The sequence below is a fragment of the Mus caroli genome, unplaced genomic scaffold (assembly GCF_978045245.1).
Source record: "Mus caroli unplaced genomic scaffold, Mus_caroli_1 scaffold_3, whole genome shotgun sequence".
Classification (NCBI taxonomy): domain Eukaryota; kingdom Metazoa; phylum Chordata; class Mammalia; order Rodentia; family Muridae; genus Mus; species Mus caroli.
The window spans coordinates 65,629,528-65,651,862 of NW_028227258.1; the positions used below are offsets into that span (position 1 = coordinate 65,629,528).

Sequence of the window (22,335 nt, forward strand, 5' to 3'; positions counted from 1 at the left end):
TTTTAAGACATAGCCCTGATTAGCCTATAACTCATTGGGTAGATCAGGTTGGCCTTGAACTCTTGGGGATGCTCTTGGTGTTGGGAATTCTGGCCTCACAAATGTGTGCCACCGTATCTGCTGTTGTTCTTGTCTTTTGAGACTTCTCTTCAAGGCTCAAGAAGACTTCACTATATGGGTCTCTTTCTTAGTTTAATAAAAGATCACTGCTCCACCATCAAACTAAGCTAGGAAATAGGTACTAACACAATGCTATCCATCTCTTTCATCTATAATTTTCCAATTAAATTATACTTCAAGTAAGTATATTCCTGGATTTTATCTTGTAGATATTCTCTTTCCCATGTTCCTCCAACTCCAATGTAGCTGGAGTCTACTTCCTAAAATATTCTAAGACTTGTGTGTCTGAATTGAACTAGCAAACCTAAGTCATTACCTCTTTATCTTTTAGTCCCAGGAGCAATACTTCTTCCATAAGAGTGAGGCGGATATCCTTAGAGTCTCCAGGGTCTTCATTATCTGGACTCCTTTCTTGATTAGTGTCTTCCTCACTTTCTATTTTCTTTTCAGAGCTCTTACTTACTTCAGTTCGACGGGTTCTATGAGTTAATGTTGTCATTCTTACCTGTTGGTAAAGAGATGTGAAAAATATCTGTGTGCTTTAGTAAATAAACAAATACAGGTTCACAGAAGACCTACACACATAAACACACCACATACATGGGAAAATATGTAAGTGTAAATACAGAAAGAGATAGTATACAGAAACATTGAACATGATTCTCTTTTTCAAAGTACAGCAAGCTTAAATTCCAAAGAAAGCAACAAAAGTGATGACCAGCAATTTAAAAGTCCACTAGAAAGACCGTATTTTATCATACTTATTTCTTGGGCATTGCCTACAACCCAGAAGTGAATTTGTATCACCATGAAATGGGTCCCCAAATTAAATAAGATGGGTTAGCAAAACTTCATGAGCATGTGGCTCCTTGAGTTACATATAACTTATAATTTTTGTAACGTTAAACACATTTTAATATTTTAAAATTATTGTGTATTCACGTACATAATGTTTATGGGTGCTTGTGCCATGTGCACATGAGAAGGTCAGAGAACAACTTGTTGTAGTTCACTTTCTCTTACCTTTCAGCAAGTTCTGAGCATTAAAATCAGGTTGCTTAGCCTGTATAGCAATTGGCTTTACCCACCCATTAAACCATCTCTCCATGTCTATGTTTTAATATTTTTTCCTTTTAATTTATGTTGTGGGCTGGAGAAATGGCTCAGTGGTTATGAGCACTGACTGTTCTTCCAGAGGTCTTGAGTTCAAATTCCAGCAACCACATGGTGGCTCACAACCATCTCTAATGGGATCTGATGCCCTCTTCCGGTGTGTTGGAAGACAGCTATAGTGTACTCATATAAATAAAAAAAAAAAAATTATGTTGTGTACATGAGTTTTTTGCCTGCATGTGTGTCTGTGTACCCACATGTCGTGCTTGGTGCCTGAGCAAGTGTGAGTTTCCATGTGGGTGCTGGGAATCAAATCCAGGTCCTTTGCATAAACAAGTGCTATTAACCACTGAGCCAACCCTCCAGACCAGTATTTTCTTTCTTTCTTTTATTTTGTTACCATAACAACTCATTTCCAAGTATAGCAACTTAGCATTCTATCTGGTTATTTTGTGAAAACACAAATAACTTCAATAACAACAAAAACCCAGCAAGAATGTTAAAAGATTATCAAATTCGCAAAAGAAAATGGGGCTAGGGCTGGAGAGATGGCTCAGCAGTTAAGAGCACTGACTGCTCTTCCAGAAGTCCTGAGTTCAATTCCCAGCAACCACATGGTGGCTGACAACCATCTGTAATGGGATCTGATGCCCTCTTCTGGTGTGACTCTTCAGACAGTGTACTCATATACATGAAATAAATAAAATGTCTTTTTTTTTTAAGTATAGAATAGGGTTTATTAAGGGCATGGGAGGGGAGTTAAGAGGGTAGTAGAGGCATAGAAAGAGAGTAGAGAAGTAGAGGAGTCATAAGCACATGGAGAGAGAGGTGGGAAGGGGATGGGGAGAGAAAGGGGAAGGGAAGCAGGGAAAGAGCAAGGGAGGAGCAAGAGACCAAGAGGGCAAGAACTAAAATAAGTCTTTTTAAAGAAAGAATTCATTCAAAAAAGAAAGAAAGAAAAGAAAAAGGGCTAGAATATGGCTCAGTGTTACAGTTACAGCATAGTGTTAGTTATGCATATATAAGGTCCTAAGTACCATTCCCATAAATGGGGGGAAAAAAATCAGCACACACCCTTTTATACTAAGCATTACATTTGTCTAAGTCATCTGTGATAAAGCTTAAAGTTAGCACAGTTTATACAAATGTAAATGTATTTTGTTTTATTTTTCATTTGTTTAGAGACAGGGTTGCTCTGTGTAAATGTCCTAGCTATCTTGGAATTCATTATGTAGACCAGGCTGGCCTTGAATTTAAGAGATCCACCTGTCTCTGCTCCCCAAGTGCTGGGATTAAAGGTGTGTGTCACCACCGCCAGGTGTAAATGTCAATTTTTATGATTAAAAGCAAGTCAAAAAATATCAGCAATTTTATATCTTTGAAGTCAAAAGAATAATATTTAAAATGCGCTATGGTTGTGCCTAGTTCAACAATTTTATCTTGCTTTCTTTCTGCCTCTGATCCTTGTGATTTGGAGTTTTTTTCCTTTTCCTTTCCTCCCTAAATACTGTCCAGTCTTTGAAGGCCTACTAAAGACAAGTGAGGCCTTAAGGTGAAGTCTATCTCTCCATTATGCATATATTAAACACTTAGAAATGGATTTTTCTTCAGTTGTACGTTAACAGAAATTTATACTTAAACCCTTTAAAATGTTTATTATAGTCCCTCTTTTGTTATGGCTGTCTGTTATGTTAAACTTCTCGAGGGCTGAAATATTGTCATCTTTGAATTTTTATATTCTCCATAGCAACTAGCACAATATCTTTAACGTTTTAACTGCTCAAATAAATATATACTCATTAAACAGCATCAGAAATACACACCAAGAGTCTTACAAACAATTCTTCATACAAGCGTATATTTCAAATATAATTTTCGGGGGAAGTAAGAAGATTGAAGGAACAGAACACAGAACAATGCCTTAGGGTGCCAATTCCATTTGGCATTATTTCCAAACCCAATCCAAGAAACTTTAACACCCCGGGGAGAATGGAGGCAATTTTCTTTGAGGAATTCATCATTTCCCCGTAGCCACTTATTAGTTAAAATACCCTATAAACATGATGACCAACAACAAATAAGTAAAAACCACCCTTTCTCTCTAAAGTAAAATACTGACCAGCTCTGTTGGCTGTTAAGAAGTGTTATATTTGCTCACCTGACGTTGCTCCTGAGCTGCAGTGGGACGTAGGCTGCAGTTCGCGCTCTAGTTTTGGAGGACACCTGTTTCCCGTACCCTAAACGGGTTCCAGTAGGTGAAAAACTTCTCAGCCACACAGAGAGTACAAACTTCCTGATCCTTCGTTGCAGAGAGGGAATAACACATCAGCTTCCTCAGGATCACTAGGCAACCTACCTTGGTGTTTCTTCATTGGGCCAATCAGAAGCCCCCAAGTTTGACTCTAGCCAATCGGAGCTTACGAGGGGAGGTCCTCCGGGCTATTGTGTTGCGATCCAGACAAACATCACCAAAAGGAGGCAGGTTTGGGTTCAACCTGACAGCTGGTCTGTCCAATGAAGGAACCTCGGTGGCAGCGAGGAAAAGGCTGCATCCCACCCCGATGAAATTACCCAATCAAAGTATTCTGTGAGATAGCACAGTGCTGCCAATCACGAAAGGATTCTGTTGGCCAATTTCAGTGTAGCAGGTGTGTTTCTGTAGCTGTCTGTATTGGCACTGCTGGATAAGAAATGTTGGCATCCAAGCAATAAGGCTAAGAGTAAACTCCGAGCTTAACTTTGCCTCTAGAAAAACGTAATCTGACTCAGTTTGTACTGTTTATACTGAACAGCATGGGTACATTCCTACTATTACACATATAACATCTCTATAGAGGGATGTTATCCCACTTTGATAATCCTGTAGCTACTGTACATTTTGGAATATGGCTGCTAAAATTACAAGACAGAAACAGATCAAGGTTTTAGTTCTTGCTTTTCTGAAGCAAAGGAAGCAAATAGCTTGGGTGGGGCTAGGTTCCAGGTCTCTCAGCAAAACAATTGTTCACACTACCACTCAAAAGTTCTAAAATGTGTCCACCTCGTGAAAGATATAATTACCTAAATTCTCTCAAAATTAATAGCTGAACACTTTCTGTTAATTAAATAACAACTAGAAGCCCTGAAAGACCCTGCACACTGAGCATCTTAATCATGGTAGTAAGATGCCAGTCTTTTTTTTTTATTGGACATTGCTTTTTATCATCTTTTTGCTCTAAGTACACATTTAAAAGTTGTTAATAACACACTATATCAAAATAGCAAACATTGTTTTAATAGCACCAAGTAAATGGTACAGTTTTAACATAAGTAAAAAGTGAATCCTTTCAGAATTTTAAAGTCAGAATAAACACTTAAGAAATGGTTTTAGAGGGCCTTAAAACTTAACACATTTCAAAAAAAGCTTTCTTTAAAATGGAAAGCAGGTTGTATTCAGTGGATATGAGCAGAATCAAAGACATTTGTATTTTTGTTTAGTCAAAAGTTCCCTTGGATTTATCTCAGGTAAACAAAATATAATAGCTAAAACTTTTATTAGTTTAATAACTATGAACTACAAAATAAGTTTCAGAGGTACAGAAGGCACACCTTCAAATAATACAGCATGTTAGTTTAAACGTTGAAAACTGCAAATTTGCATAAGAAAAATAATTTTTAGGTATGTTCCTTCGGGTCACTAACTCTCCTTTTCTTCAGCACTGATTCTTGACTAGATTCCAAGACGTGAGGGACCTGTTAAAAGAAAACAACTACGTAAGAGACTTTAATTTTGGGGGTGGGGCTCGAGACAGGGTTTCTCTGTGTAGCCCTGGCTGTCCTGGAACTCACTTTGTAGACCAGGCTGGCCTTGAACTCAGAAATCTGCCTGCCTCTGCCTCCTGAGTGCTGGGATTAAAGGCATGTACCACCACCACGCCTGGCGAGACTTTAATTTTTTTACAGTTTAAAATTTAAAAAAAAAATGTGTGTATATGTTTGTTTCTCTGTGTGTGGGTAGAGTACATGAATGCAGGTTCCCTTAGATGCCAGAGTGTGGCACTGGATCCTCTAAAGCTGGGATAGAAGGGAGTTGTGAGCTGCCAGATGAGTGTGCTGGGAACAAAACTCTAGTCCTCTGTTAGAGCAGTAGGTGGTCCTAATAACATCTCTCCAGGCCCCCAATTACAAATTTCTTAATATTTATTTGTGGTGTGTGTGTGTGTGTGTGTGCGTATGAAAATACAAGTATGCAGGTCAGGGGACAACTTATAGTAGTTGGTTCTCTCCTCTTGTTATGTGGGGTCCTGTAGATCAAATTTAGGTACCAGAGGGCAAAGTGCTTTTAATGCTGGAGTATCTCACTGGCCAAAGATTTTCCAGTTTAAATATCTCTTAACTGAGGGTCCTCCCCCTGCTCACAATAAAAATAGTATGCTACAGTAAATTTTCTTTGTTTTTGAGACAGAGTCTCACATGGTCTAGGATGGCTTCCTATGCACTCTGTATAGCAAAGGTTGGCTTTGAACTTCTCATCTCTCATTGTACACTCAGTACTGGGATCATGGGAATGTGCTCCTACATATGGTTTGGTGTGGTGGTGAAAGTCTAGTAACACAGGGTTCTATGCATGCTAAGCAGGCACTCTACTGACTGAATGACATCTCCAGCCCAGCATAGGTATCTTCTACTAAGATATGCTACCTGGGATAATTTTATTTGTTTGTTTGTTTGTTTGTTTGTTTTGGAGACAGGGTTTCTCTGTGTAGCCCTGGCTATCCTGGAACTCACTCTGTAGACCAGGCTGACCTCGAACTCAGAAATCTGCCTGGGATAATTTTAAAGTAGAGTATAACTTATTGTTGACATACAACTTATCTAAAAATATATCCTCATAAAAGGTAAGATATTTGAGTTGTTTTAGATAGAAGAAAAATAATTGTAAGATTATATCACTGAAATAGTAAAATAAAAATTGGAGAAATGAAAAGGAAATAAAGATTTTAATCAAAAACAGGAAAACATTTTACTTTGGGCCGTGTGAGATTTAAATCTATTTTAAGGTAGGGTAGCTCATGCCTATACTTGCAGCAATTTGGTAGTCAGAAGCATTAAGATAACAAGTTCATGCAGCTCGGCTACATGATCCCACTAATGCACAAGCTCCATCATGTCTTGATAAACCTTAGGCATCCAGTGTATCCATTTTGTTGTGTTCTTTTCCTTTTGTAGTGCTGAAGATGAAAACCTAAGTCCTTACAAATTAAAGGTAAGAACAATACCTTCATCTCCAGCAGATACATTTGAATATATGCAAAAATGAATTAGAGAACTCCCAACAAAATTCCTTTAATGAACTTTCATTTTCTGGAAAAAAATTAAAAGTATAAATGACAAACTAGACTGTGGTTCCTAAGAAAGTGTCAGTGTTTAAAACATTAAGAAAAATTTAAGCCTGGAGAGGGCTCAGTGGTTGAGAGGATGAACTGCTCCTTTAGACCCTATGTTCCATTCCCAGCACCCGCCAGGTGTCTCACAAATCATATTTAACTCCAAGTCCAGGGCATCTTGTTTGTCACCTACACTCAGGTGCAGAGACACAAACACATAAACATTCTTTTTTCTCTCTTTCTTCCTTCCTTTCTTCCTTCCTTTCTTTCTTTCTTTCTTTCTTTCTTTTTTTTTTTTTTTTTTTTTTTGAGAAAGTGTCTCTCTACACTGCCCTGGCTATTCTGGAATGTTGACCACAGCTTTGAGGTATGTTCAAGTATATCAAAGTTGTTATCTTAATATACAGTAATGACATTCAGATATTTGCCACTTTATTTAACCCATTCAGTATCATTAGACTTACTGTTTTCCCAAATTGACGAAGACTTCTCTTCCGATTTTCTTTAGACGTTTGTCCTTGCTGATTATTTCCATTTACCTTCACAAAGACAGAAAATTACTATTTCATTATTTCTCAAACAGACAACAGTTGATTTCTTTAGCCTCATGATATTATATGAAGTTAAAAAGTTACACTGACACATAATTCAGATGCTACATAATTTACCTATTTTAAATACACAGTTGTGTAATTTTAATGTATTCAGAGTTTTATAATTGACCACTATGCTCAGTATTAGAATACTTTCATCTCTCTGGAAGTCCTGTAGAAGGTCCATCTTCTTCAGCTATCAATCTCCTATCCCCCAATCTCCTGCCATTTCCAATATTTTCTGTTTCAATCACAAATGTTTCCTTGTATTTTAAGATAGTCCTGGCTTTCCTGAAACTCACAGAGATCTGCCTGACTCTGCTCCCTTTTACTTATTTATTATTATTTATACTAGAACACTGTAACTGTCTTCAGACACACCAGAAGAGGGCATCAGATCCCATTACAGATGATTTGTGAGCCACAATATGGTTGCTGGGAATTGAACTCAAGACCTTTCAGAAGAGCAGTCAGTGCTCTTAACCGCTGAGCCATCTCTCCAGCCCCTGACTCTGCCTCCTTAGTACTGGGACTAAATACTGGATGGGGCTTAGTACTGGAAGTCATGAAATCCAGTCCCAAATTCTGACTCTCACATGAACAGAATCTTGGTATATGGTCTCTGTGGTTTGGATTCTTCCAGTTTAGTTGTTGTATGTGTATTGATGTTTTACTCATTTTATGGCTGAATAATTCTACTGTATGGCTATAATTTTTTGTCCAATTATTTGTTGGTAGACATTTTTAACTTCTTGATGACAGTGATTAATAACAGTCATTAAATATTATAATGTAGAAAATTATACATAGTTGTTAAATATTTAATGTAGAAAATTGTCACATTACTTTCTCTAAAAGGACTTTTTTTTTGCTTTACATTATTTAACAGAAGTTTTTCAAAAAGATTTTTGAGATAGTGTCTTACTATGTAGATACAAACTTGACATGTAGCCCAGGCTGGCTGAACATTTACAATCTTTTTGCTTATGCTTCCTGAGTGTTACAGGTGTCTGGCACCATCCTGATACATCTTTTCTTATGCTTGAAATTGCCTTTTCAGCTGGAGGTATGGCTCAGTGTTTTGCATGTGTAAGGCCCTGGATTTCTAACAGGGAATAGCTGAAATCTTTATTTATTTATTTATTTATTTATTTATTTATTTATTTTTGTTTTGTTTTGTTTTTCAAGACAAGGTTTCTCTGTGTAGCCCTGGCTGTCCTGGAACTCACTCTGTAGACCAGGCTGGCCTCCAACTCAGAAATCTGCCTGCCTCTGCCTCCCAAGTGTTGGGATTAAAGGCGTGCGCCACCACGCCAGGCTTTTTTTTTAATTTAATTTAAAATTTTCATTCATGTAAATAGGTGTATGCCATGTGTGCTCAGGTATCAGACAGTTATGAGCTACCCATGGTTGTTGAGAACTGAACTCAGGCCCTCTGGAAGAACAGCAAACAACTCTTAACCACTGAGCCATCTCTCTAGTCCCTCAAATATCCTTAATATTATTGAGTATTTTTATTTCTTGCCCTTGTCAAGCCATAATTATGTTTTAATTTGAAGCATCAGAAATACTCTTCCTATGAGCTGATACTAAAAGTTTCCAACTTGGGCCATTAAGATAACCCATTGATTAAAGGTTCTTGCCAAGCATGACATCCAGAGTTTGATTTCTAGCACTCACATGGTGGAAAGGATTGACTGCTGTAACTCCTCCCCTAACTTCTACATGCATGCCATGGCACATGTGTATCCACACACATACATGTATAAATGAAATTTTTAAAAATTAAAAACATGCAAAATATTAATATATCCTCAAAACATTTTAGTAGTACATTACAAGGATATTTTTTATAAATAGTTTTATTGGCAGGCATGTTGGTGCACACTTTTAATCCTGGTACTAAGGAAAGAGAGGCAGGTGGATCTTAGTGAGGTTGAAAGCAGTCTGGTCTACAGCATTGTGCTACCTAGTGAGATTTTTGTCTAAAAGAAAAAATTAGATTTATTCATCCTAAGGTAATTTCAAGCATAAGAAAAGATGTATCAGGATGGTGCCAGACACCTGTAATCTCAGCACTCAGGAAGCATAGGCAAAAAGATTATAAATGATCAGCCAGCCTGGGCTACATGTCAAGTTTGTGTCTACATAGTAAGACTGTCTTTCTTTCTTCTTTCTTTTTTTTTTTTTTTTTTTTTTTTTTGGTTTTTCGAGACAGGGTTTCTCTGTGTAGCTCTGGCTGTCCTGGAACTCACTCTGTAGACCAGGCTGGCCTCGAACTCAGAGATCCGCCTGCCTCTGCCTCTCGAGTGCTGGGATTAAAGGCGTGTACCACCACACCCGACTTTTTTTTTTTTTTTTTGAAGACTGTCTTAAAAATCTTTTTGAAAGATATTCATCCTAAGTTGAAGCTAGCTAGAAAGAACATTTTGCTGCTAGAAGTAATAATTCTTGGCATTTTAAATTTGTGTATCTCCTCCTTTCCCCACCCATTTTAGTAGAGTTTTACCCTGAAGCTCATGCTGGCCAGCATTTCACCATGTAGTCCGAGTTGGCCTCAAACTCATAGCTGTCTTCTACATCTACTTCTCAAGTGCTGAGATTAACAGGTGTGTACCACTATACCCCACTTATATCTTTGTTTCTTGCTTTCATCAGCATACTAGCTTAATATTGCCTTTTGCTAATTCTAATTTCCTACTGAGAATGTGGGGAAACAAAAGACAAATAAACCAGGTAGTATTATCACTGCTACTCCAGGAGATATTTTACAATCAGCCCCATGGGATAAATCCTGAGGCATTTGTTAATTTCCATGCTATGAATATTTGTAATGTCCAATGTCAAGCTGCCATTAGGAATTCACTGAATAAGTCCTTAGAAAGCTATGTTCTAGCATAGCACCAACAAAGTAAGCTCTTTCTTCCCTAACTTTGCATATATTTTATAGAAATTTCTTCTTCACTCCTGAATCTTTAAGAGTAACTTAAAGGTCTAAAAATATGAGCTAGGCATGGAATATGCAGCTATAGACACTGGTACACTGAAGGCAGAAATGTAAGGAGCAAGAATTTAAGGCCATTCTCAGCTACATAGTGACTTCAACACCAGTTTGGGTCATCTGAGAGCTTTTCTTGAAAAATCAAATCAAATATGAACTTCTATTCAGTAAAATTAGTTAAGGAAACAAAAACTGTTGGGGTTTTTTGTTGTTATTTATTTTAAGCAAGATATCTATAAAAGATCATTTATAATGTCAAGATAGTCAACTTCCAAAACAGAACATGTGGGTTTTCTGGTATCCTAGAAAATATCCTTAGGAGTCTAGATAATATTTCTCAGAACTTTATCAGATTCTTCATTCTAATGTATCTTGACTAAAATGCCCACTCTTTCCTTTGCACTTTCATGTAATCTATTATGACTTCTCTATTCGGGATAGCACTTAAAATGTAAATGAAGAAAATATCTAATAAAAATTGTTATAAAAAAAAGACTTCTATAATGACTTTATATCACTGTTTCCATTCAGTTACCACATGTTTAGTTAGGATCCAGAACAATGTGATTGAGCGATCTATTTATGTATCTAACTATCTAAATGTGTGTGTTCTGTCTGTCTGTCTTCCAGTCTGTACCTGACACACAATAGCTGTTTAAGAAATTCTTGAAAATACTGGGTTGGAGAGATGAATCAACTATTAAGAGCTTTGGCTGCTCTTCCAGAGGATCCAGGTTTAATTTCCAGCACCTACATGGAAGCTCACAACTGTTTGTAACTCCATTCCAGAGGACCTCAAATCTTCACATAGATATACCAATTTAAGACAAATTACCAATGCACATAAGAAAATCATTAAAAAGAAATGCTGGAAAATAGGGAAGTGTGGGCCATTGGGCTATGCAAAGACAGTCTGATCTCCAGTCTAGCTGAGGTGGAACCCGGGGACTGGTGGTGATAGTTCACTTACATGGGACGGAGGCTCCTGTCAAAGTTACTGCCCCCTCAGGCCCCACAAGAGAAGCATGGATAGTAGTCATGTGGACAAAGTCCCAAGCTTCAGACCTTCAGACTAAACTCCTCCCCAGTTACCTAGCACAGTAAAGATAACCCACACCATAAGAGGGGCTGCTTGACCCCTCCTCATTCTCTCACTCTCTTGCTCTTTTGCTCTTACTCCCCTATCACTCTTCTCTCCTCTCTTCTCTCCTCTCACTCTCTTCCTCTCTCTCCCTCTTACTCTCTAGCCTTTCTTCTCTCTCTCTTTCCCCCTTCTCTCCTCTTGGCCATGGCTGGTCTCTCTTTCCACCTTCTCTCTTTCCCCCTGCCTTTCTACAATAAAGCTCTAAAACCATAAACTGTCTCTGTTCATCAAGGCCTGCTGCGCAGACTCTTTCTTGCCTGTGTGGGAACCTCTTTTCCCCCATAACCCTGGGGCACAGGGTGTTGCCCTGGGATCCCTTGGTTTCAGGGGCTGCCCCTTGTTCACCCCCCACCCCTCCGGTCCAGTGGGGTCAGAGGCTTAGATGCCCACCCAGGGCAGAGTGGAAAGCGTCTGGCAGCCTCCCACATCTGCCTGCCCAGAGCATAGGGGGAACTCTGGCCGGCGTGGGCTATCCTCCCTCCCCGCTCCTTCCCCAGCCCCCCTTTTTAGTTCCCACAGGGTAGCATAGTGGTGAATGAATTTAACTCCAGCACTCAGGATGAAGAGGCAGGTAGATCTCTGTGAGATCCAGCTTGGTATACATCATGAGTTCCAGAATAGCCAGGGCTATATATAAAAGGAGAGAGACAGAGAGAGAGAGACCGAGAGACCCTGTCTCAAAACCAAATCACAACAAACAAAAAAAGAAATACACACATGAAGGGGTAGTTACAAAATTATTTACCATTTTACTCTGAAAGATTTTTCCACTTCTTGTTTTGCTTTCAGACACATCAAGTTCAGATGTTTTACTGACTAACTGTTCAACCTAGAAAAGACATTTTACAAAACTTTATTACATACCATAATTAAACTCAAAATAAGTGGGGTCCAAACTATTAACTACATAATTTTTTAGTTTATTTTGGATATAGTGCCTCACACTTTAATCTCAGCATTCAAGCAGCAGTTAAGAAGGAGGACTGACATAAATTTGGGGTCAGTCTCATTTAGTGAGTTCCAGGCTAGCTAAGGTTACATAATAGGACCCTCTTTTGACCCCTCAAACAAACAAACAAACAAAAATATGTAAGATTTTATTTAGCTCTGAAGTTCTTAGAGTCTATGAATATTGCTTTTTTTTTAACACTTATTTACTAGGGAGAGAAGCACGTAAACCATTTTGTGTATGTTAGAGATTAGAGGACATCTTGAAGGAATTGGTGTTTTCCTTCCATCATGTGAGTCCTAGGAATCAGATTGAGGTCATCAGGTCTGGTAGCAAGACCTTAGACCTGCTGAGCTATCCTACTAGCCCTCTACAAGCATCATAAGATTTATTATTAAATAAGCTCACAATGATATACTAAAAAACTTTTTAATGTATAGTAATTTTATCTATAATAATTTATTTAGGGCTGGAAAGATGGCTCAGTGGTTAAGAGCACTGCTCTTCCGAAGGTGCAGAATTCAAATTCCAGCAACTACATGGTGGTTCACAACCACCTGCAATGTGATCAGATGCCCTCTTCTGATGTGTCTGAACAGTGTCAGTGTGCTCGTATACATAAAATAAATAAATATTTAAAAATAATTTATTTAAATGCATACTTTTATTCAATAACACTAAGAAAATCTGAGGAATAATAAGATAAGTATACAAGCAACCATCTTTAAATAAAAGCTAGTGCAGGGGCTAGACAGATGGCTCAATGGTAAAGAGCCAAAGGTCCTTGCACTTACATGGTGGCTTACAACTGGCTGTAACTAGGGGATCTGATGTTCTCTTCTAGCCTCTATAAGCAACACACACACACACACACACACACACACACAAATTACTCAAACACAAAAAATAAATCTAAATATAATTTAAGGCCTGATGGTTCACATCTATAATTCTAGCACTCAAGAAGAAGTAGAAATACGGCTACAAGTTTGAGTCCAGCTTCCACTACATAATGAATTCCAGGCTAAACAGGGGTACCTTGTAAGACCCAGGCTCAAACAAACAAGTAAAGTAAAACAGAACAAAATAAAATTGAAAGTCAGATGGAATGACCAAGTTTATACCTGACAATGAGAAATTGAAGGACTTTGGCTCTTTTTGAATTGCATAGTTTCTTCTTCCTTACAATCTAAATTTGGTTCTGTAAAAAAAAAAAATAAGAAGAAAGAGAAGAAAGTTAAATGGTACGAAATTGAATTAGTAGTTAATAAACATTTTTGTTAGCTTCTTACCTTCGATTTCAGAAGCTCCAGAGTTTTCATTCTGTTCGTTCATTTTAGTTTTAATGTCAAAATTATTCTATATAAATATGAAAAATTGAACATACTTTAACAATAAATGAAAACAATTAAGTAGTAATATTAATGAACACATTTGCTTTATGTAAATGATAAATACAACTATCTTATGCTTGTTAGAAATACAAATGGTGCTAGAATTACTACCAAAAAGGCTTTTTTTCTTCTTTTTTTTTGAGGGTTTCTCTGTGTAACAGCTTTGGCTATTCTGGAACTTGCTTTGTAGACCAGTCTGGTGTCACATCTGCCTAATTCTGCTCCTAATTAAAGGCATGCACAACCATACCCAACCCACAAATTTTATTCAAACAAAATATAAACTCTACTTTTTAGGGTTGTTTTAAGGGTAACAAAAAAGCATATTTTTCAAAATTATGTGCTTATTCTAAATCCTTAGATCTTATTGTTTGAGAGCATTGAATTAAGTAGGTTTACACAGCTACACATATAACTGAACATGTCAACTCTTCAGAAAGTCACTGGAGGATGAACATATGGTATGATAGAAATAACTGGCTTAAGGTCTAAATTATTGTTCCCTTTGTGAAATGTATAAGAGAAACTCAAATATTTTGTGTATGCATCTATATAAATGCATGTATGCACATGTGTAGGAATTAGGATGTAGAGGCCAGAGGTTAATGTAGGTTGTTATCTTGTATCATTCCTTATCTGTTTGTTAATGAGACAGGGTCTCACTGTTTCCCTGACTGGTCTGGAATTTACTATATAGTCCAGGCTGGCCTTGATCTCACAGTTATCTGACTGCCCATGCCTCCTGAGTGTTGGGATTTAAAGGTGTACATCACCTTGCCAGAATTATTTATATATTTTTGAGACAGAATCTATAATTGACTGAACCTGAAGCTGAATGTTTTGGTTAGCAAGTTCCTGGAGTCCTCCTATTTCTAGCCCCGACTCTCCCAGTGTAAGGATTACAGATTTACACATCACAATCATATGCAGTTTTTTTTTAATCTTTTTTTTTAAAGATTTATTTAATTTATTATATTATAAGTACACTGTAGGTGTCCTCAGACACTCCAGAAGAGGGCGCCAGATCTCGTTACGGATGGTTGTGAGCCACCATGTGGTTGCTGGGATTTGAACTCTGGACCTCTGGAAGAGCAGTCGGGTGCTCTTACCCACTGAGCCATCTCACCAGCCCCTCATATGCAGTTTTTACACGGGTTCTGAGAAACTGATTACACACATCTTCATGCTTGTGCAACAAAAACCTTACCCATAGAACCATTTCTTTCAGCCTAAGACTGAAATATTTTTAAAAGATTTTATTATATATATATAATGTATGACGAGTACCCTGTAGCTGTCTTCAGATACACCAGAAGAGGGCATCGGATCCCGTTACAGATGGTTGTAAGACACCATGTGGTTGCTGGGAATTGAACTTAGGATCTTTGGAAGAGCAGTCAGTGCTCTTAAACACTGAGCCATGTCTCCAGCCCGAGACTGAAATATTTTAAAGAATGCTACAAAAACCCTAGCTGGCATGGTGGTTCATACCTATAATCTCAACACTCAGGAGGTGAAGGCAGGAGAACTAGGAGTTCAACAATAGCCTCAGCTACAAAGCAAGTTAACAGCTGGACTAAATTTTTTTAAAAACAAGAGCCTGTGAGATGATGCAGCAGGTAAAGTACTCAATGCACAGGCCTAGCAATCAGAGGTTGATCCACAGTACGGCCAGCCATTCAATTCAGTCTCAAAATAAAATAAAGTTCTTCCAACTTACTACAGTACTTTATTACAGTATTTCTAGAAACATTAAAATCGATCAAACTCCTCAAAATCAACGTTTGCTACTATTGTACCTTATAACTCTTCAAATATGTTCACACTTACATGATTTTCATCTTCTACATCATCTTTGTCCATTAGAATTTTTTGAAATTGTGTTTTTGATTCTTTTGGTTTTAGTATGGTTGAATCAATATTTTCCATTCGTTCCTTCTCAGTGGTCACTTTTAATCTGAAGGTGTGAAAAGGTGTTGGGACTTCTCCCACATTTAAGTATGTAGGGTCCCCATCAAATATTACTCCTTCACAATCACCATCCTTAAAACCTGGTGGTTGGTAATCTGGGGGTGTAACTGCAAAAAAGGAAGTATGAATTACTGTTTTTAAAACTGAAGAAGCGGCCGGGCGTGGTGGCGCACGCCTTTAATCCCAGCACTTGGGAGGCAGAGGCAGGCGGATCTCTGAGTTCGAGGCCAGCCTGGTCTACAAAGTGAGTTCCAGGACAGCTGGGCTACACAGAGAAACCCTGTCTCGAAAAACCAAAATAAATAAATAAATAAATAAAAATTAAAAAAAAAAAAAGAATTCGGTATTTAATTTAAAAAAAAAAAAAAAACTGAAGAAGCTGAACTACTCATAAAAACACAATAAGATTGAATTCAGATGGAAAAACCTAAGCTGAAATATAGAGATGCTCCTCCTGGCACAGTCCTCATTCCTTAATTTGAATTTCTTATATTGAAAATATTATGCATATAATAGGAATTTTTCATGTTTGTATATGTTCTAGGAAATAATATCCTAAATATCTTTTAAAAAATATTTATTTACTTTATGTATTTTATGTACACTGTAGCTGTCTTCAGACACACCAGAGGAGGGCATCCATTACAGATGGCTGTGAGCCACCATGTGGTTGCTGGGAATCAAACTCAGGACTTCTGGAAGAGGAGTCAGTGCTCTTAACCACTGAGCTATCTCTCCAGCCCTTAAATATCCTTTAAAAATGCAGGAAGGTCTTCTTTTTTAGTACTCTGCAAGTGTAAGGGGCTGGTAGTAACAAGAGTTCTGCTGTAGCCCCTCTGTAATTTTAACAGTTCATATTGTATTTTTTTTATATGGTTGCAACATAATTTACTTATAAATCTCCAAGGAAGATACTCTACTCGTTTATACATTGTTCCTATTTTAGCTACAGCTATAATGAAAATTCTTATTAATATATAATCTTGAATATTTGTACAAGCTACTCTCAAAATATACTTTTTAAAGATTTATTTATTATTATATGTAAGTACACTGTAGCTGTCTTCAGACACACCAGAAGAGGGTGTCAGGTCTCATTATGGATAGTTGTGAGCCAGCATGTGGTTGCTGGGATTTGAGCTCAGGACCTTCGGAAGAACAGTCAGTGTTCTTAACTGCTAAGCCATCTCTCCAACCCCCAAAATATTTTCTAGTTATATAATTTATAAATTAAAATATTAAAATTTGAGGTGAGAGATTCAGCTTCATAGAATGCTTGCTTAGTTCACACCAAGCTTTAAGTTCAAGCCCCAGGATCACAGAGACAAAATTTTTGTGGTTTTCTTTGTTTAACCACCACAGAACCAAAATCTTTGTTGTTTTTTTAAAACCAGTTATGAAGTGTTTATTCATTGTATATACCTGAAGGAAACATTGGACATTTATATTTTCTTTTTTCCATAATAAAATTATAAAGAGTTGATATAAAATAGTTTTAACATTAAAACACAACTGGATTAGAAATGCATTTTAAATATTTAAATGCAAATAATTGTTTTCCAATATTTATTTTATTTTTTATTCATTTTGTGTGTGTGTGTGTGTGTGTCTGTCTGCCTGCCTGTCTGCCTGTTTGTCCACATGAATGCAGGTGCCTGGGAATGCCAGAAGAGGATATTGGATCACCCTGGACATGGAGTTACAGGCATGTCTGTTTATCCAACACAGTTGGTGCTGACACCCAAACTCCAGTCCTCTACAAGAACAGCAAATGCTCTGAACACGAGTCAGCTTGACAGATCCCAATGTTTCTTTTTCAAATACACATATTAAATCCAAGTTTTCTAATTTCAAAGACTCTAACAATTTAGGTGCCAAAACATTAAAAATGGAAAACAATTTTTGAAATAAAATTAAAACAAGACATATTGCAACAAATAGTACCTTCATCATAGTAAAAAAGTTTCATGGTCAGACAAACATCATTAGGTAATGGTCCTAGATTTTGCATTAAGACATAAATCTTCCGAATGAGGAGAATACTTGCTTTCTTGGTGTCAGCAGATGTTGTACTAGATTTATTGTTTTGATTTTTGCTAGAAAATAAGAAATAAATTTCTTTCATAAGATTTGTGACTTCTAACATTAGTTCACATTTTAACAATTTGAGATTATTCCTTCAAAAAAATAGTTACCAAGTTGAAAATTATCACAAAATATCTTAATGCCACTATTATAAAAACTCAGTATCACTATTAACATCATAATAAGCTAAATGTTTTACATACATAAAATAAACATTATTCATTTTATACAATGTATAAAGGAAATAAATGATGGATTTTAAATATATTTCTTTTTTTTTTTTTTTTTTTTTTTTTTAGGTTTTTCGAGACAGGGTTTCTCTGTGTAGCCCTGGCTGTCCTGGAACTCACTTTGTAGACCAGGCTGGCCTCAAACTCAGAAATCCGCCTGCCTCTGCCTCCCGAGTGCTGGGATTAAAGGCGAGCGCCACCACGCCCGGCTTTTTTTTTTTTTTTTTTAGGTAAATATATTTCTAACCACTCAAATACTTTTTTGTAAATAGTATATAATCAGCACTTAATCTTGTCTTGTGGCATTTTAAGTCTTGCTCCATTTTGAAAGCTTGTCTGGGGTTTCAAACCCTGAATGAAGAACATTCCCCCACTAGCTTCAACTGAGTGTAAAACATTGGGCGTAAATCACTGGGAGAGGTGATAAAGGAAGGGAGCACCAAGCTAGGCTGCCAGGTCAGCCAAATTAACACTGGGGATGAACAATGTTTGACAGATGTCACAGCCACATCAACCTCATATTCCACTACTCCATTTTGTGAAGTCAAATTGCTAACTGGGAGTTTGAGAAATTTCAGAAATAACCTTGAAGTCTAGCTAAATAGCATAATAATAAATGGCAACTGGTAATATAAAAGGAAAACTATAGAGTAATACCTTATAAAGTCCATGATTGGTCCATTTTTGGTGTACTTGAATTTAAACTGGTAACATTCTGAAATTGTCTTAAATAGAAAACATTAAAGTTATGTAACTGATACATAATTCTCACTGCCAAATGTACACATTGCTTTCAAACATCCAGTCAGTAGTTTCCTCTAATGTGTTAATTTCCTATTGGTCTACTGGAGTTTCAGGTGCTCATAGTTAATGCCGATGGTTGGGATTTGGTACTTCAGTTGTGGAGAAAGAGTCCCCGATTCACTGCAATGACTGTGATAGATACTAAATGGGAGAACTAGTCAAGTGGGGGAGGAGTCACACCTCAGCAGAGTGGGCAAGGGCTGTAGTTTGAATTGCCTGGAAAGTTTATGTATTGGAAACTTAAATCCCTAGTGCAATGATTTTAGGAATTTTTTTCCTGGTAGTGAAGAATTATGACTGTTTTCTCTGAAGTCATAATTCTTTTTTTTTTAAGTAACAATTCTTGATGACACTGATTTTTCACAGTATCTAGGATGCTTGTTTTGCAGAAAAGCAGTTGAAGCCAATTTGATCAACTAGTGCTAAACAAAAGCAAAAAGACTGCATTGGGTAGATACCCATCAAATCTATAGCATTTTTATTACTAACCTAAATGAGCCCACTCGACAGGACAATCAAATACGAAAGTTGGTACTTTGAGTTGACACTTTTAGATTACAATTGACTATTTAGAGGAAAGGAATGTGATTTTTTAAAAAGATTTATTTTATGTATACGAGTACACTGTAGTTGTCTTCAGACACACCAGAAGAGGGCATCAGATCCCATTACAGATGGTTGTGAGCCACCATGTGGTTGCTGGGAATTGAACTCAGGACCTCTGGAAGAGCAGTCAGTGCTCTTACCCACTGAGCCATTTCTCCAGCCCCAGGAATGTGATCTTAAAGAAGTAATTACATTAAGGCAGTGACTCTCAACCTTCCTAATGCTGTGACCTTTTAATACAGTTCTTCATGTTGTGGTGACCAGCAATCATAAAATTATTTTAATTGCTACTTCTTAACTGTAACTTTGCTACTCTTAGGAATTTTAATATAAATATCTGTGTTTTCCAATGGTCTTAGGTGGCCCAAGTGAAAGGATAGTTTGACACCCCCACTCCCCACCCCCTGCCAAAGGTGGTTGAGACTCACAAGTTGAGAATCATTGGGTTAAGGTGACCTTGCCCTCATGAATTAATTCAGTTGTCACAGAAGTAGGGGCTAATATGGTGTGAGTGTGTTCCTTATAAAAAAAAGTTTTGTGTATGTTTCTCTTCCACTGAATATGTGTGTGTGTGTGTGTGTGTGTGTGTGTGCGCGCGCGCGTGTGCGTGCACATGCGTGCATGTGACAGTGAGACAGAAATAGAGATAGGGAGAGAGAAGGCCATTACTAAATTTTTTTTACCCCTAGATGTTCAACTTCCCAAACTTTGCAGTTAGAAGAAATAAGTTCATAACTTAGATCCTAGCCTCCAGAATCATAAAATAAAATGAACCTTTATTTGTATAAATTACCAAGTGTCTGTAATAGAAAAGAAAGTAAGATAATTACTAAGAATAAGATTTTTTGTTATTATTATTTACATCATTATTATTTTGTCCTGAGTCTAAGTTTGCTTAAAACTCACTGTGTAGCTAAGTATTAACATTGAACTCTAGTTCCTCTTGTCTCCTCTTCCAAAGAGCGATAACAGCCAAGTACCACCATATCCAGCAAGAACAGATTTAAAAAAAACTTTAAAGACAGGGTCCCACTATGTAGTCCTGACTAGCCTGGAAGTGGATTAGTAGACCAAGATAGCTTTGAACTCACAGAGATATGACTCCCTTTGCCTCCTGAGTTCTGGGATCAAAAGTATGAGGATTGTGCTACCAAATCCAGGAGGTTTTAAAGTCTGGCTAGACTATAACCACATGTAAACCATTTAGGCTTTCTATTTCTGTAGCTGAGAAAGGAATTGAACATAGTACACATCTTATTAATTACAAATTATTATCAAATGGGTAATTTAACGAGCCTTTAACAAAGTTGTTAGCACACAATAAATATTTAATAAGTACAATTAGTGCACAGTAAGGCTGCTTACTTAATAATGAAGACAATGCATAACTATAAAAATGAAGTAATGAAGCTAGGCATCATAGCACATGCCTTTAATCCCAGCACTCAGGGAGGCAGAGGCAGGCAGATCTCTATGAGTTTGAGGCCAGCCTAGTATACATAGTAAGTTCTGTGGTAAGCAGAGCTATATATAGAGACCCTGTCTCAAGAAAAAGAAGAAAGAACAACCCAGTAATGAATATTTTCTGAATAGTTAACTTAATCACAGCCTTTCCCTCAAAAGATCTACTTTGTCATTATGGATATATATTAAGCATTATGTGTTGGCAAGAGTTTCAAAGAAAAAACACATACCCCTTCTCAGCCTTGGACTATTTAGCTTATAAAATCCACTGAGTTTAATTACAGCCACTTGCACACACATGGGTATTATGTTAATGAATCATGGGCAACTTACAAATGGTTACTCCATTAAAGAGAGAGGACTCTCCTTTCCTCAGCAACCACGAACTGTCAATACTGCCTCAGCTGGTGATGGGGTAGTTTGCTTTCTTTGCATGCCAGTACACACTCAGGAGTAGAAGGTAAGGTTTCTTTAAAAAATGTTTCATTTGTTTATTTATAACAGAGTTTTACATATTACAGGTTGGTTTCAATCTCTTTATATAGTGGATAGAAAACCTTGAACTTCTGATCCTCTTGACAGCCAGTTCCCAAGTTCTGGGATTTGAGGTGTATGCCACTATATCTAGTTTACTAAGGGCTGTGTGTAGGTTAGACAAACTTTCTACCAACTGAGCCATATCCTAAGCTCTGATCAGTTCAAATACGCTTCCAGGACTAAGTCAAACATTACATTTTAATGGTTAAAGTCTCCACATGGTGAGCTGGTTTTCCTAGTTTAAATTCTGGTTTTATCTAATTTCCATACGACCTTAGGTAAGAAACCTTGAATCCAGAGAAATGGCTTAGCTGATAAAAGAGCTTGGTATACACACTTGAGTGACAGAACCCAAATTTCAAGAACCCATATAAAAACTGCTGAATGTGGTTGCATGCACTGGTAATCCTAACATTGTGAAGGAGCAGGACAGGAGGACCACTAGGGTTTGCAGGCTAACATCCTAGCTTCCAGTTCACTGAAAGAACCTATCTCAAAAGAAGGAGAGTGATAAAGCAGAACACCCAATTTGTGTGCACAATCTTTGTGTATCTGCACCACAGATTAAAAAAAACACATTATTAATCTGTAAGAGGGTGATAATTCTAATGAGGTTATGATGAATAAATGAAGAATAAAGCCTGTTATAGAATAAGTACACAAGTTCTTCCAAAGGCTTCGTAATGTGGTTTGTGGTAGAGAGCTTGCCTATCTGTTCTAGGCCCTAGGTTCAACCCCTAGTAAAACAATAAAATAAAAATAATGCAGAAATCCTCAAAATTCAGAGTGGTAGCCCATACCTGTAGCCCAGGAGGTGGAGGCAGGAGTATCTCTGTGAGTTTAAGAGGAGCCTGAGCTTCAGAGTGGGTTTCAAGGCAGTCTATGCTAAGAAAGAAGTCTCTGTCTTTGATAAAGATGGGGAAGGTGGAAGTAGATGTTGGTGGCACTCCAGAGGCAG

The 22,335-nt window shown here is 37.3% G+C and overlaps 2 protein-coding genes across 5 annotated transcripts in view; both read right to left on the reverse strand.

The window, feature by feature from the left end:
* Positions 1 to 3,576, reverse strand: part of Golph3l (golgi phosphoprotein 3 like) — a 29,791-nt gene extending 26,215 nt beyond the window's left edge. The window contains exons 1-2 of one of the 2 annotated variants that reach the window (XM_021158133.3): positions 3,392 to 3,576; positions 437 to 625 (exon numbers count right to left, since the gene is read on the reverse strand). In XM_021158133.3, the coding sequence (XP_021013792.1) occupies positions 437 to 619 (183 nt within the window). In that variant the 5' untranslated portion in view covers positions 620 to 625; positions 3,392 to 3,576. Of the gene's footprint in view, positions 1 to 436; positions 626 to 3,391 lie in introns of those variants that run through there. The other variant, XM_085835666.1, reaches the window with a different exon arrangement.
* Positions 3,577 to 4,528: 952 nt separating this feature from the next.
* The window catches only part of Hormad1 (HORMA domain containing 1), a 29,398-nt gene continuing 11,591 nt past the window's right edge, over positions 4,529 to 22,335 (reverse strand). For all 3 annotated transcript variants that reach the window (XM_021158160.2, XM_021158162.2, XM_021158159.2), the window contains exons 8-15: positions 18,624 to 18,691; positions 17,596 to 17,747; positions 15,511 to 15,758; positions 13,579 to 13,645; positions 13,411 to 13,487; positions 12,083 to 12,166; positions 7,064 to 7,138; positions 4,529 to 4,965 (exon numbers count right to left, since the gene is read on the reverse strand). In XM_021158160.2, the coding sequence (XP_021013819.1) occupies positions 4,888 to 4,965; positions 7,064 to 7,138; positions 12,083 to 12,166; positions 13,411 to 13,487; positions 13,579 to 13,645; positions 15,511 to 15,758; positions 17,596 to 17,747; positions 18,624 to 18,691 (849 nt within the window). In that variant the 3' untranslated portion in view covers positions 4,529 to 4,887. The remainder of the gene's footprint in view (positions 4,966 to 7,063; positions 7,139 to 12,082; positions 12,167 to 13,410; positions 13,488 to 13,578; positions 13,646 to 15,510; positions 15,759 to 17,595; positions 17,748 to 18,623; positions 18,692 to 22,335) is intronic.